General features: G+C 45.5%; 1 protein-coding gene across 3 annotated transcripts in view; it reads right to left on the reverse strand.

Moving 5' to 3' along the window:
* Positions 1–16,292, reverse strand: part of fyb1a (FYN binding protein 1 a) — a 206,799-nt gene that overhangs the window by 63,815 nt on the left and 126,692 nt on the right. For all 3 annotated transcript variants that reach the window (XM_043703060.2, XM_043703074.2, XM_043703066.2), the window contains exons 4-7: positions 13,702–13,793; positions 11,220–11,257; positions 9,417–9,463; positions 8,036–8,162 (exon numbers count right to left, since the gene is read on the reverse strand). In XM_043703060.2, coding sequence (XP_043558995.2) covers positions 8,036–8,162; positions 9,417–9,463; positions 11,220–11,257; positions 13,702–13,793 — 304 coding nt within the window. The remainder of the gene's footprint in view (positions 1–8,035; positions 8,163–9,416; positions 9,464–11,219; positions 11,258–13,701; positions 13,794–16,292) is intronic.

Here is a 16,292-nt window from a genome sequence, read left to right on the forward strand (position 1 = left end):
TCACCACGCAAGATGAGGCCAGTGGAAGAGGAGTGGCTGAAGGAAATGACTGAGATGGACTTTTCAGGGACATCACGCACAATGATGCAAATTGTCCAATCCAAACTAACCTTCCCACGGCCACCAGCTACAACAGAGTAACAGAGTACACGGCCTCTCTGCAGAGACCCAATGATGATTAATGAAATAAACTTCACAGCAATATTCACTTTTTATTATTGGATGTTTTTAATCCATTCATGCAATTTGGGCATCGCTGGCTGGCCTGCATCTATTACCTGTCCCTAACTGTCCCTTGAGAAGATGTGATGAACTGCCTGTTGAACTGCTGTAGCCTGTCGGATATAGGGACATCGTGGTATTGTCAATGGGCTCTTCATCCAGAGGTACAAGCTAATGCTCTCGGGGGCATGAGTTTGAATTCCACAATGGCAGAGGGTGATAACTGAATTCAATAAAAAGTTGCACCTTTAAGAAGTTGCACAGACTGGCAAACCAGACATCAGAAGATGATAAGTTGTTGGAGGCAATTCTGAGAGGCAGGATCTACACACGTTTGGAAAGACAAGGACTGGTTAGGGATAGTCAACACGGCTTTGTGCATTGGAAATAGTGTCTCACAAACTTGATTGTATTTTTTGAAGAGATGACAGAGAAAATAGATGAAGGCAGAGTAGTAGATGATGTTTATGTGAACTTTACATGAGCTTTTGAGAAGATTCTGCATTGTACAATGTTTTGGAAGATTAGATCACATGGGATCCAGGGTGAGCTAGCCAGTTGGATACCAAACAGTAAGAGACAGAGGCTGGTGGTAGAGGGTTGTTGCTCAGACTGAAGGCATGTGACCAGCAGTGTGCCGCAAGGATTGGTCCACTGTTGTTCATTATTTATATAAATGATTGGGCTGAGAAAATAGGAGGCATGGGTGGAAGTTTGTGGATGGCACCAAAATTAGTGATGTAGCGCTGAGTGAAGAAGGTTATCTAAGAGTACAATGGGATCTTGACCAACTGGGCCAGTGGGCCTGGAATGGCAAATGAAGTTTAATTCCGATAAATGTGAGGTGTCGCATTTTGGTAAGACAAATCAGGGCAGGGGTTACACACTTAATGATGGGGCTTTTGGGAGCATTGGCAACCTGGGGATGCAGGTATGCAATTCCTTGAAAGTGATGTCACAGGTGGACGGGTGGTAAAGAAGACATTTAGCATGCATTCCCTCATTGGTCAAAGCATTGAGTACAGGAGTTGGGATGTCATGTTACGGCTGAATGCCACATTTAAAGTACTGCGTGCAATTCTGGATGCCCTGCTATAGGAAGGATATTATTAAAGGTGCAAAAAAGCTGTATAAGGATGCTACCAAGACAGGAAGGTTTGAATTATAATGTGAGGTGGATAGGTTGTGACTTTTTCTCCCCCTGGAGTGTCAGAGGCTGAGGGTTTCTTTGACTCATTTATGGGACTTGGGCGTCGCTGGCTGGTCAGCTTTGGAAGCCCATCCCTAGTTGCCCCTTGAGAAGGTGAGGGTGAGCTGCCTCCTTGAATCGCTGTAGTCCACTTGCTGTGGGTTGACCCACAATGCCAAAAGGGAGGGAATTCCACAATTTTGACCCAACGACTGTGAAGGAATGACAGTATATTTCCAAGTCAGAGTGGTGAGGGGCTTGGAGGGGAACTTGCAGGGGGTGGTATTCCCATGTACCTGCTACCCTTGCCCTTTGAGATGGAAGTGGTCATGGGTTTGGAAGGTGCTGACTGAGGATCTTTGATGAATTTCTGCAGTGCATCTAGGGGATAGTACACACTGCTGCTACTGAGCGTCGGTGGTGTTTGTGGGTGTGGTGCCAATCAAGTGGACTGCTTTGTCCTGGATGGTGTCAGGTGCATTGAGCGTTGTTGGAGCAGCACCCATCCAGGGCAAGTAGGGAGTATTCCATCACACTCCTGACTTGTGCTTTGTGGACAGGATTTGGGGAGTCAGGAGATGAGGCACGTAATGTGAAAGGGCTGATTTAGGAATGTAGTGATTGCTGTTTTCAGTTAGCAAGTGGCCAATCCATGAAACAGTCTGCCCAGGTATAGTATTGCTTCATGCAAACACACTTCTTTCAGCAAATCATTCTGGGATATTGTCCATGAGTCATAATGAATGAAGATAGCTTTGAAAGTACAGAGGAATTTGGCTATGAGCTCCTAAGGATGTTTTTCTTACTTCATGTTGTAGCTAACTGTTTAGGATTGGTTGCTAAGGATTAGGCAACAACTCCTTCGCTGTTGCAACATTTGCATGGAATACAGGAGAAGGAGACTGACCTCGGTCGTTTTACAGGTTTCAGTTTCTATGTTTGAAACTACGAAGAGTGACTCTGACAGAGGTGGTGGGATATGCAGCTCAGATATCCAGGACTTTCATTTATCTGTGAAACTCATCCCCAGGGCACAATTATTCACTGGCCATGCACAATCAACCCTTGTTTTATTGAAGTGTTTATAAAAAAAAACACAAACACATTTCTAACATCAAGTGACGATGCACATGCAGAGCTGAGTTGGCTGACTAATCCCACTGCTTGAATAAGTCCTCATTGCTGCTCTGACAGCATTAAATATACAATTCGATAAAGGAAGTAGAACAGTGCTTCCTGTAAATGATTGTGCTCTGCCCAGAATCTCTTTTTAAACAAAGAAATTCCAAGATGTTCACGTAAATGTCACTATTGTTGCTAGAATGTCATAAAATGAGAGGCACACTCTCAGAATAAGTAGCAGGACCTTTAGAACCAAGAGGGTGGTTGGAGTGATTGGAACCAGGTGGATCTCATTGACTATGAGGTCACCTGACTGGGGAAATCCCTGGCTGACTAATATAACCAGGAGATCACCTACATGTACAGGATATGGGTGTTGGGGAGAAATAAGCACTACCACTGTTTGATAGCAGTGTGGGGATTTACAAAATAATACAACCGGGAGACTTAGTACTGCCTCAGTTCAGGAAAAAAAATACAGCCAAGAGATTTAGAATTTCCTCAGTTCAGGGATTGACTCTAAGCTGGCTGGCCACTTGGCAGTGTACTGCTGATGGTTTTGTTTTTGGGGATCTGACTCGAGTTGCCTAATCTACACAGCCAGTTTGTTTATGGGTATTCCTTTTGGGGGACTGGTTTTTGAACTGGCTGATGTTCACAGTCAGTTACACAGCCTGTCTGTTACTCTTTCTTCTTTTATTTTGAGAAAGGACTGTGCTGATTTTGTGGCAGGGCTTAGCCCTTGAACTCTGGTTTTTAGTGTCTGCACTTTCATTTTTGCACATTTTCACTTTTTGATGTTTTGAACTGAGCCTGTGAGTCAACTGCACCTTTCCTGGTGAACTGTTCCTCTGTGAGTAGGCCTGGGCCTCTGTGAATGGGTCAGGTTTCTGTAGAGACTGAACACCTTTGTGTGTGCATTTGCTGCCTTCGGGAGTGGACTCTGCCTTTGGCTGTTGACCCCAGTTTTGGTAATAGATTCTGCTTTTTTGCTGGTTAGTTTTATCATCTGCACTATCTTGTGTGTCCCTGGGTCTGGCAGGCTTTACTGTGAGCTGGAAGGCTCATTGATCATCCCAAAAGCTGTCACCCTGTGAGCCGGAGGGTGGGTAGGCCGTCCTGTGAACCAGAAGTTGGGTAGGCCACCCCGGTGCCAGTCGTTCTGAGAGCTGGAAGGCGGATAGGCCATTCTGAATGCTGTCATCCCGAGGAAAGAGCAGGATGGGCTGTCCTAGAGGTGGCCGGAAGGTGTGACAGGGCAGACCGAGAGCCAGACAGTGCATAGGGGCAGGCCGAGGGCTGGAAGGTATATGGGCTGCCCTGTGGGCTGTTATCCCAGGGAGGGGGATGGGCTGTCCCAGAGATGGCCAGAAGGTGTGTCAGGGCAGTCCAGGGGCTGGATGGTGTGTCAGGGTATGGGGGCGCTGGACAGTGCTTCGGAGCAGACTGAGAGCTGGAAGGCGGGTAGGCTGTCCTCAGCACTGTCACCCCGGGCAGGTACCGGGCCGGGCTGTCCTTGAAGTGGCCAGAAGGCACGGAAGGGCGGTTAGGGAAGCCGGAAGATGGGTAGGCCGTCCTGATCATCATTGTCCCGGGGTGAGAGCGGGACGGACTATCCTTGAGGTGGCTGGAAAGTGTGTCCGGGGCAGACCAAGAACTGGAAGGCAGGCAGGCTGTCCTCAGCGCTGCCACCCCAGGAAGGTACCGGAGCGGCCTACCTTGTGGCTAGGAGGTGGGTGGGTGGGGTGGGTGCTTTGCTGGGTTACCAGGGGTGTCTGTGATGTATGCACTGTTTTATTGTTCTGTTTATTGGACTGTTTGTATGTGATTGTGTTCACTGTTTCCTTTTTGTTAAGATAAGGTGGGATTTGAGGCTCGTCCTCATTTCCCTGCGATCTGGTTGTACAGTGGGCTTTGGGATTTGGCCTTTTCCCTGTAAATTGCTGTTTACTTTAAACAGCTGCTTATTGTTCATTGCTAACTGTTTGTTTGTATTCAGTACAGTTTCTACTAAAAATTTAACCAGGCGATCTCCTATACGCACACGGCATGGGTGCTTGGGAACCAGGAGATCGAGAATCTCCTTAGTTCCTGTGAAAAGAAATATAACCAGGAGGTTTAGAATCTCCTCAGTTCAGGAAAAATAATATAACCTGGTGTGGTGTAAAATTATGTCCCAATACATGTGTGAATCATAATGTAACACATGTATTGGGCCAAGCAGTGGAATGTGGTGAAACGGTTAAAAATTATGTCCCAATACATGTGTGAATCTAACCGGAATGGAGGTGTTGCTTAGTCCCGTGTGAATCTTATTACACACCTCCCCGTGTGAATCTTCTTATCTGTATGTAACCAGAATGGAATGTGTTTTTTAGCCTTGCTCTGCTGTTCACATGAATATTTATATCTGGAAAAGAGTATATCAGCTGGAAAAGTCTCCAGTTCGGTGAGTCTGCTCCGGGGTTACGTTTAACCGCCGAGCGTGGGTTGTTGGCAACCGCTCTACGAGAACTGACGGCTCCCAGTTCCGGTAACATGTAGAGTGAGTATAAGCCAGACCCGTTGGTTGTGGCGACGCTGCGGGGAATAAAATGCCCATATTCTAGCAGACTCGCCTCTTGGTCGTTTGTTCTGTGTCAGACTACTCTCCTACGAACCTGACCTTGAGAATTTTTTAAAAAACCTGGGGATTTAGAATGTCATCAGTTCAGGGACTGACTCCAAGCTAGCTGGGTATAGTCAGTGTGCTGTACAGGAGGAAATAAAGGGTACTTGGTGATGGGACACTGGCCTCTTTGCAGTTATTGCTGTGAGTGTGGAGTCACGTGTAGGCCAGACCAGGTATGGGTGGCAGATTTCCTTCCCTCAAGGGCATTAGTGAATCCGATAGGTTTTTATAACAACAGAATCGTGGTTATCATTCAACTCCATTTGCCGTGGTGAGTTTTAAACCCAAGTCCCCAGAAAATGACTGGTCTCTGGATTAGTAGTGTCACGTTAATGCCACTAGGCCACTGGTATTTCTTCACAATGCTGTGGAATTCTATGGGCTACCATCCTGTGTCTTTTGCACATCATAGCTGAATGATCCACAAAAGCCCAGCCATCAGCAACACAGCACTGTGCTGGGCTGAATGAGGTGAGAGTGGGACTTCTGTTCTTCTGCTCTTGAGAGCTCCTGATCTAATGGATCATCCAGCAGTTCTGGCAATCCCAGCTGAACCAGAACACCGTAAAGGGCACTTTCAGGGTGGCCACTTAGACCCACACAAAGACCATAACCAGAAAATCAGCAATGTTAGGGTGGGGAGAGATGTGGGCAGCCTATGGAGAGGAGCAAGGAAGGAGGGGTGGCAGGTTTTGGAGGCTCAGTGAGGAGGAACAAAGGGGAGGTGACATCAAAAGGTAAATGCTGTCCAAGTGCAAGAGCATCCCCTGCGTACTGTACCCCCCGGCCTTTACAAAAATGTTTCCTCACACCCACCTGTCTGTCCAGGTCAATGTTTTATGTCATGGAGAGTGTCAAATACAGGTCAATTGACTATAAAATCATAAGACAGAGGAGAAGAAATAGGCCATTCAGCCCACTGAGTCTGTCCTTCCAATTCAGTGGGATCGTGGCTGATCTGATTATCCTCAACCCCACTTTCCTGCCTTTTCCCCTATAACCCTCGATTCCCCTTCCTGATTAAAAAATCTGTCTGTCTCAGCCTTGAATATCCAGAATGACCCAGCCTCGGCAGCCCCCTGTGGGAAAGTATCCCACAGATTCACTCCCCTCGGAGGGAAAACATTCCTCCTCATCTGTCTTCAATTATTCTGAGATGATACCCTCTGGTCCTAAAGAAATAGCCTCTCTGCATCTGGCCAGACTTGGTAACAAACTCAATTGCCCATTAATTAATTATTGAAAATGTTGAGGGGGCTGCCAATTTCAGTGCCCACCCTGCCACAGTGACTGGGTCAGGGAGTACCCTTGCATGTTAGGTGCCCTCACCTCTACCAAAAACATGGAGTTCGTGGAGCCCAGTTCTATAGTTCTAGTATTGATTGAATGGCCTGTACAGAGAAGAGCATGAATTAGGCAGTGGATCATTGAGTCACAGAATCATACAACATAGAGACAAAGCCTTCAGCCCTCCATGTCTATGCTGACTAACAAGCACCAAACTACACTAATCCCATTGACCTGCACTCAGTCCATAGCCTACTGTGCCCTGGCATTTTAACTGCTCATCCTGCTGCTTCTTAAATGTTAAGAGAGTTACCTGCCTCCACCACCCTCTCAGGCAGCATGTTCCATATTTCTATCACCCTCTAGGTGAAAGAGATTCTCTTGAGATCTCCTCTAAACCACTTACTTGTCATCTTAAACTTATGCCCTCTGCTCTTAGACACATTTGCCATGGGGAGGAGATTCTCATGATCTAATCCGTCTATGTCTTTCATGATTTTGTATACCTCAATCAGATCCTCCCTCCTCAGCCTCCTGTGCTCCAGGGAAAACAAACCCAGCCTATCCAGCCTCTCCTTATATCTGAGAGTTTCCATCCCAGGCAGCATCCTGGTGAATCTCCTCTGCACCCTCTCCAGTGCCATCACAGCCCTCTGATTGTGTGGTCACCAGAACTGCACATAGAATTCCATCTGTGGACTAAGGTTGTAACAAGACTCTCTTGCTCCTATATACTACTTCCTGGCCAATGAAGGCAAGCATCCCATACGCCTTCATCCCCACGCTGTCTACCTGCGCTGACACCTTCCAGGATCGATGAGCTTTTACACCATGGTCCCTTTGTTGCTCTGTACTCCCGAGGGACTTACCATTCATTGTGCATCTCTTATCCTCATTAGACCTCACCTTGCACCTTTCAGGATTAAATTCTACCTGCTGCTGCTCTGCCCAATTTACCAGCTGATCAATATCAGACGATAGCCCGAGACCACCTTCCTCACTATCAATGCCACCAATTTCCGTGTCAGCTGCAAACTTATCAATTATGCCTCCTGTATTCACACACCAGTCATTAGTGTAAATAACAAACAAAAGCAACCCAGCACTAATCCCTGGGTACATCACTGCTCACAGGTTCCCTTTTACAAAGAAAGCACCCTCCCCCATCACACTGTGCCTCTTGTTTGGATCCAGGTTTGGATCCAGTTTGCCAACTTGTTGTGGATCCCATGGGCTCTTCCCTTTTGGACCAGCCTTCCATGTGGGACTTTGTCAAAGGCTTTACTCAAGTCCATGTAAACCACATCAACTGCACTATCCTCATCAATGTACGTAATCATTTTTTTTACAAAATCTCAATTAAATTAATCAGTCAGGATATCCCTATAAAAAATCCTTGCTACCTATCTCTGATCAGTCCCTGTATTTCCAAGTGTTGATAAATCCTGTCCTTTAGAACTTTTTCCAAAACTTTGCTATGTATCAGTTCGCTTTTAATACTCATGAGTTCATCAGATGATATTCACAAAGAATGAGGCTCATACCTTGAACTTTTTCCTCATTTCCTGCTCTCTCTTCTCTTTCTCTTTCTGCTCCTTTCTCTCTTGCTCTTGTCGTCGTTTCTCTTCTTTCTCTCTTTTTTTCTCTTGCTCCTTCAGTTCCTTCAGTGATCTGTATGTACAGAGAATGGAAAGGAAGCGGAAATGAATCTTGTAGCATATCCTCTGAGCTCAAGGGGTTCAAGAGAATTAATCCAAGAACGAATCAGGGGCAGGAATTGGACCATGAGCCAAGGATCGGGGACCTGGTTACTGATGCCTTTGATAATTCTTGTCTCAAAGGCACAGGCTTTGCACTGTTGTCCAGGTGAGGAGAGATGGATAACCACTTTTCTTCAAGATGGCAGAGTTTAAAGCCTAAGGCTAGGTGTGTGCTGGATTTGGGCTCTGAACACTGCAACATCAAATATTACCCCATCATGAGACACAAGCGTGTTTATAATAATATCCTTCAGTGTTAGGCCTAAGCAAGCAGTTCCATCAAAGAAATCCAGTGGTGAATTCAAAAGCAACGCTTTCACCCAAAGACTGGGACTCTCTCCCTCAGGGAGCAGTAGGAGCGTATGGTGTAGATTTGATTAAGGTGAAGCTAGACAACAGATGAGGTGAAAGGGAATAGAGGTTTGCGATGGTAGACTCGCATGAAAAGATAGGAGGAGGCTGCAGGAGGGCAGAAACACTGTCACAGATGGAGCTGATTGGTCGGTTCCTGTGCCATATAGAATTCCAAGCAAACCTACCATTCTATGATAGACCATTCTCTCCAAAGGTAAAATAATGGGATATACAATACTAGTCTCAGTGAAAGTAATCGGTAAGCAAGTAGATTTTTGTATAAATCCGAGTGTTACACTCATATCCTTTAGGGAAGGGGAAATATCCACTGGGTATATTCCCCTTACCTGATGTTCCCTTTGGCCTTTCCCTGTTTTTGGACCTCATTCTTCCCTCTTTCCTTCTATTTTACTTCTCCCTTTCCCTCTGATCTCCCCTCACCCTGTACCTCTCTCTGATTTTTGTCAATGAGGGCAGTATTTTAACACGTTGCTATGCCTGATCTTTATAATACTGATCCCCTAGTCCAACTGCCAGAAACTCAGATATCACCACAGCAACGAGTTAAATAGAATTTGTTAACATCAGAAGGTGAGTGCTTTAAACCACCACATTGGTGTAAAGACTCAAACTGCTTTGCTCCTGTTCTCAGGCTAAGGGGCTGGACATCCCAAACTAGTCTGAGCCTGTACTCCAGTCCCTGGGAATTACTCAAACATGCTCTCAGGGTAATAAGGCATGTTCAATAAAATGTGTGCCTACATTCCAAAAGCAAATAAAACACAAAACAGTTCAAAAAACTAAATTGTACCTGTAATTGTCCAGATCTTCATACATTTCTCCATCTGAATCATCTTTCTGAAATTAAAAATATGCAGACATTAGTGTGTATTCACTTGCCTGCCCTGACAGAAACGAAGACTTGTGTATACATTTGCACACACACACACGCACATGCTCTCTCTCACACGCGCATGCCCTCTCACACATGCACACACTCTCATACATGCACGCGCACACACTCTCGCACACGCTCTCTCATACACGCACATGCTCTCTCATACATGCACGCGCACACACTCACACATGCACACACACACTCTCTCACACTTGCTCACACACATGCAGACACTCTCACACACGCATACGCACACACTCTCTCACACATGCACACACTCTCACGCACATGCTCTCTCACACATGCACTCGCACACTCTCACACATGCACTCGCACACGCACACTCTCACACATGCACACGCATATGCTCTCTCACACATGCACTTTCACACGCACACTCTCACACATGCACACGGACACACTCTCACACATGCACATACTTTCTCACACATGCACTCTCTCACACATGCACACGCTCTCTCACACATGCACTCGCACACGCACTCTCTCACACATGCACACACTCTCACTCTCACATATGTACACGCACACTCACTCTCTCTCCCTCTCTCCCCAGACAGACGGACTCACTTGACACACACACACACAAAAACACACACATTCGTACAGTCACAAGCATTCACTCCACATATGTATGCACACATAATCCACACACACACACGTGAACACATGTGAGTGATTGAGTGTCAGAAGTGGTATGCAGAAAAATAGGAGGGGATAGAACCAGTTCAGGCACAATGGGCTAAATCTGTGATTCTGGGTGTAGATGCCAGGATTCTTGATCCCATTATTGTGGTATCCAATTCCTCTGAGTGCCTTTACGTTTGTGAAGGGCTGCTTTTGTGTCACAAGCCCATACCTATCACCCCAGGCCTCCAGTGGAGCTAGGCATGCTCTCCTTTTCCTGCATGGAGCCAGGGCTGACAGGACAGACATCCATCACTCGGTGGAGTCATGTGCATCCTCATTTGGTTGACAGTTCTATCTTCTCTCTGCTGTCAATTTCACGAGATTTATTTACACAAGAATAAAGGTTTTAAAGGGGTTGCAGTTCCTGCTATGGTTAGAATGATACTTATCACCTGTAGTGAAAAGGAGCTTGAAACTACAGGAATGTTACCCAGTAAATAACTTCTGTTTACATTTTCCTTAACACAAAATACTGTTGCACAAAGGTTCGTTGTTTCTTTACAATATAGTGGATGAAATTTTTTTAATAGGACCATCAAATATAGAAGGAAAAATAGCCCATTCAACCCTTTCAGCTTGTTCTGCTCTTCAATGAGATTGTGTCTGATCTGATTATCCTCAACTCCACTTCCCTGCCTTTTTCCCATAACCCTCGATCCCCTTCCTGATTAACAATCTGTCTCTCTCAGCCTTGAATATCCTGAATGACCCAACCTCAACAGCCCTCTGTGGGAAAGAATCCCACAGATTCACTCCCCGCTGAGAGAAAAACAATCCTCCTGTAATTAATGTATTTATTCACATGTTGCACCTTCGCCCTCTAGGGCAACACTTCTTGCCTGTCCCTAGTTGCTCCTTGAGTAGGTGGGGGTAAGCTGCCTTCTTGAACTGCTGCAGTCCATGTGCTGTAGGGTGAGGTTGTATGGATGAAGCATGGAGAGTGTTAGGAGTTGAGAGTGATGATGGCTGGAGAGTTGAGGGTAGTTCCAGAATTGGAAATCTTACCTCCTCAGAATTGACAGAAGATGCCTGAATCTTGCGATCTGAAATGACAAGAGTTATAGGAGAGAAATGTGACTAAATATTAAATACTACAAGCTGCTGAAACTGGGAATTCCAGGTTCACCTTTCACACATGCCTCCTGGCAATTTATCCATTGGTTTAGCTGCCTGATTGTCTGGTTGGCATGATGTCTGTTTGAACGTTGGGATTTACATTGTGTGGCTGTACATCTGTGAAAATATTTTCTACTTGAAGTTTCAAATTTCAGCATCTGCAGTTTTTATTTTATTTGTTGTCTTCACCAATGAGATTCATGGGAAATGGGACGAGGGTTGGCCCCACCCATTTCCCATTCAGCCCCAAACCCAGTCAGATGCAGAGAGAAACTTCCTTTATTCAATTCTGACAGCAAGCCTCAGTCCTTCACCTACTAGCACCTCCCGTGGTGTCTTATTAATTCTCCATTCTGATCATACTGTCAGCTCTCAGACTGGCAGTGCCAATGGGCACCAACTGACAGACTGGGAGTGCCCATGCCTAACAGGGACTGGGTTGACTGAGGGAGTGTTGAGGAGGAGATAGAGTTCCTCCTTCAACAGTGATTGAACAGAACCTTCATACCCCACTGCTTCATCCGGCTGCTACCAGTGAACCTCTCTATTCACATACCCCATTGCTACCCCCTGCTCCGACCATTGCCATATGCCCCCAGAGGGGTGGCACAGTGTCACAGTGGTTAGCACTGCTGCCTCACAGCATCAGGGTCCCAGGTTCAATTCCCGCCTCGGGCAACTTTCTGTGTGGACTTTGCACATTCTCCCCGTGTCTGCGTGGGTTTCCTCCGGGTGCTCCGGTTTCCTCCCACAGTCCAAAGATGTGCAGGTCAGGTGAATTGGCCATGCTAAATTGCCCGTAGTGTTAGGTGAAGGGGTAAATGTAGGGGAATGGGTCTGGGTGGGTTGGTCTTCAGAGGGTCGGTGTGGACTTGTTGGGCCGAAGGGCCTGTTTCCTCACTGTAAGTAATCTAATCTAATCAAATCTAATGTGACACAGTTATCATCCTGGTAAAAACAATGACTGCAGATGCTGGAAACCAGATTCTGGAAGAGCACAGCAGTTGAGGCAGAATCTGGTTTCCAGCATCTGCAGTCATTGTTTTTACCTCGTTGATTTTAACCCTACTGTGAATCCTCTTGCAAGGATGCCTGCCTTGAAGAAGTTTTCCTCCTCTCTCTACAAGAATCTCAGGGAGTCCCTCTCCCTCTGCAACTCCCAGGTCATTTCCTCTGCCCTGAAGCTCTTCAACCATGTTGTGACTCTATGCTACTTTCTCCCCACCCCCACCCTCTTCGAGCTTATCTCTCCACGCTTCAGGCTCACTGCCTTTATTCCTGATGAAGGGCTTTTGCCCGAAACGTCGATTTCACTGCTCCTTGGATGCTGCCTGAACAGTTATCATCCTGACTGTGAGGCTGCCATTAGACACCAAACCAACCTGGAGCTGTAACTAACTCTTACATTTACCTCTCCATGTCCTTCTACTTTGATTGAGATGGCATTGAGTTGAGAAATTTTGCCAAATTCTTCCTGGGCCAATCCCATGAAGAGTGTGGCCATGGATTGCATGAATCTACAAAATCAGTGAGCAGGGCCAATCTTACTTCAGGATATCAACAAACCAGATCATGGTAATTAGGGAAGTGGCTTTGATGCAATGGTGAGCTCTCAGGAGCTGGAGAAAAGCATAAACCAATCACTTTTAGAATTGCAGAAACTGGCTGCAGACAGAATGACCCACATCACTGTGAACTCCCTCCCAGACAGTGACTATTTGGATGAACAGGTCAATTCTATCGTGCTGCTAGGAGGTCATGTCACCAACCTGCAATGAATGGCTGCTCCTGAACATGGCATGGCTGAATATTTATTTGACCAGCACACATTGATGAAGACAGTAGTGAAACATTAGCACTGTCTCTTCTTTGGCTCAGTTCATACTTAAGCTATCTTTGCAGCCCAGTTTTCACGTCTCAATTATGTAATTAATGGTGCCACCATAACCCTGAATGTTTCTAATAAGCTACATTGGTGGATTATTGAAGTTTATTGAAAGAAAATGGTGTTCAACTCATCTCCAAATAAATCAATTTGTAGAGTAAACAAACAACCACCCATAGCTTATGATATGCCAATGTGACTGTCAAATGCCCACTGTTATAAGAGATTGTAAATAACTCTGTTGTGCCTAGCTGTTACCAGAGGACAAAGAATACAGCTCACTACCACAGTGTCAGAGTAATCCGAGATGGGCAAATGATGCCCACCTTTTGGGAATGGAAGAGAATTCCCCACATGTTGGCACTCAGAGCTTTTCAGTCCGTCATTTGAGGCTAGATTTGAATACAGAGCTCCCATATGTAGTTTTTTCTTCTATCCTTTCACCCTGACACTACCTCGCTGGTTTTGGTTGGAACAAATTCTTACCTTCTGGTTTCATTGGCGGAAGAGGCGGTGGCAGCTGCCCAACACTTTGGACGTCATCATAGTTTTCGTCCTCTTCCTGTTCTGTTGTTGGGCTGTTGACAAGAAGAAAGGTTTGGCAAGGGGAGTACAAATGGAGCATTATCCCTTCCCCTCGCTGCCTGGCTGTGCCTGGTTTACCTCTGTGCATGTGGTACTCGCTCACACATAAAGGGCAGGCAGTCAAGCTGTGGTAATGTCACTGGGCTAATAATCCTCAAACCTTGGTTAATGTTCTGGGACCTTGGGTTCAAATCCCGCCATGGCAGGTAGTGAAATTTGAATCCCAAAGCCAATGGTAACCATGTAATCATTGTCTTTTCTTCTAAAAACCTGTCTGGTACACTGCTGACCTTATCCAGTCTGTCCAAAATATAAATACAAATCCACTTCTTTGAGGTTGACTCATAAGTGCCACCCAAAGAATAAGGGACAGTGAGTAAATGCTGTCCCGGCCAACAACAGCCAAATCCCATGATTGATAGAATGAGAAAAGACAGATTTACAATCCATCTCAGGGTCTCCCAAGATGCTTCACCACTAATGAATGTTTGTAAAGTGTCCAGAATATGGCAGCCAGTTTGTGCACAGCAAGCTCCCACAGAAGACATTGTAATGGGACAACACATCCATTCTAGGACAAGCCAAGCAGAGACACACACAAGAATTCCTAGAAGCATGGCATTCCAACCCGAACTCTATCAACAAACACATCGATTTGGACCCCATTTACAACCCTCTGACAAAAAGAACAGGACGTGACATCACCAAACCAAAGAAACCTAAGCACATAAATAGAAAGCAGATCATAACACCAGTGCTTCACTGGAGGCTTACTGATGACACCTAGTATGGTGACAAAATGTCTGAAAAATGAACCTTCCAGCTCAACGAACAAAATTATATCCAGAACTTCAACCTGAGCTACAAATCTTCTCAAAGCGCGCTAACATTGTAGTAATTTATGGACTACATTATGATATCACAGGGAAGTGATTTCCCCATAAATCATAACCAGAACTCCAAAAGTAAAAAAAATGATAGAGGAATTATTTGTTTTACTGCTTTGAATTGAACAATAACAGGATGCACTGTAAATATAAATGAACTTCTCCTTTCCCTCCATTCTTCAGTATCTATTGTTATCACAATCAGAATCTACTCACACAGCACTTGTTTTAAACTCCAGAGACTCTGAATGGGTGCAGCCATTCAACTCAGTTTGGTTTCACCTTGGGGAGCAGTTTAACATCATTGTCTGTAAACGTTCCACACTGAAGAGTCTGACACAAAATGAGATTGGACCATTCCTTATTTCTGGTGGACACTGACCCAGTAAAGTGCTGCCTGACCTGCTGTGCTTTTCCAGCATCACACTTTTTGACTCTGACTCTCCAGCACCTGCAGTCCTCACTTTCTCCCAGTAAAGTAAATAGACAAACAAGAGTAGGCCTCTCAGCCCTTCCAGCCTGCCCCACCATTCAATAAGATCTGATTTTACCCTCAACTTTACATTCCTGCATACCTCCCCCCGCCCCCAATAATCTTTCATCCACTGGGTCATCATAAATCTATCTCCCTGTGTCTTAAAAATATTGAAAGATTCTGCATCCACTGCCTTTTGAGGAAGGGAATTCCAAAGTCTCACAGCCCTCTGAGAGAAAAAATGTTTCCTCATCTCTGTTTTAAATGGTTGCTCCCTTATTTTTAAACTGTGACGCAGTTCTAGATCCTCCCACAAAAGGAAACACACTTTCAGCATCCACCCGATCAACTCCCCTCAGCTTCACATATGTTTCAATTCAGCCACTAATGACTGTTCCAAACTCCAGAGGACACAGGCCCGGTCTGCCTAGCCTTTCCTCATCAGGTAGTCCACTCATTTCAGTGACCATTTCACCAAACATGGCAATTGGATTCTACATAGAGGAGGAGGCGGTAAGTGGTACTGTCAATGTGCTAGTCACCCAGAGGCCCAGGCTAATGTTTTGGGACATGATTCAAATCCCACACGGCAAACAGTGGAATTTCAATTCTGTATAAATCTGGGGTTAAAAGTTAGCTTAATGGTAACGATAGGGCCCCTGTCAATTATCATGAAAACGCATTTGGTTCACTAAGGAAGGAAATCTAACCTCCTTACCTGGTCTGGCCTAGGTGTGACTCTAAACTTACAGCGATGTAGCTGTAACTCTGAAATGTTGCAGTGAGCCACTCTGTTGTATCAGAAAAAGATCAATAGGAAATATTGAAATCAGACATTGTGCCCAGCATTCGCCTTGGCACTGGGAGCAACAACAGCAAACTGAATTGCATAAAAACCAGCAGAATAAACAAGAATGAAGTTAGGGTGAAGTAATCCCACAGCCACATCCAGTTGTGAATGGTGGTAGACAATTAAACAACTCTTTGGAGGAGGAGGCTCTATACATATCTTCATCCTCAATGATGGAGGAGCCCAGCACATCAGGACAAAAGATAAGGCTGAAGCATTCACAGCAATCTTCAGTCAGAAATGCCAAGTAGCTTATCCATCTCGGCTCTTTCATTGGTCT

Source organism: Chiloscyllium plagiosum, unplaced genomic scaffold (assembly GCF_037043375.1).
Source record: "Chiloscyllium plagiosum isolate Xiang-an unplaced genomic scaffold, Cpla_swu_hap1 HiC_scaffold_2, whole genome shotgun sequence".
In the NCBI taxonomy this organism is placed as follows: domain Eukaryota; kingdom Metazoa; phylum Chordata; class Chondrichthyes; order Orectolobiformes; family Hemiscylliidae; genus Chiloscyllium; species Chiloscyllium plagiosum.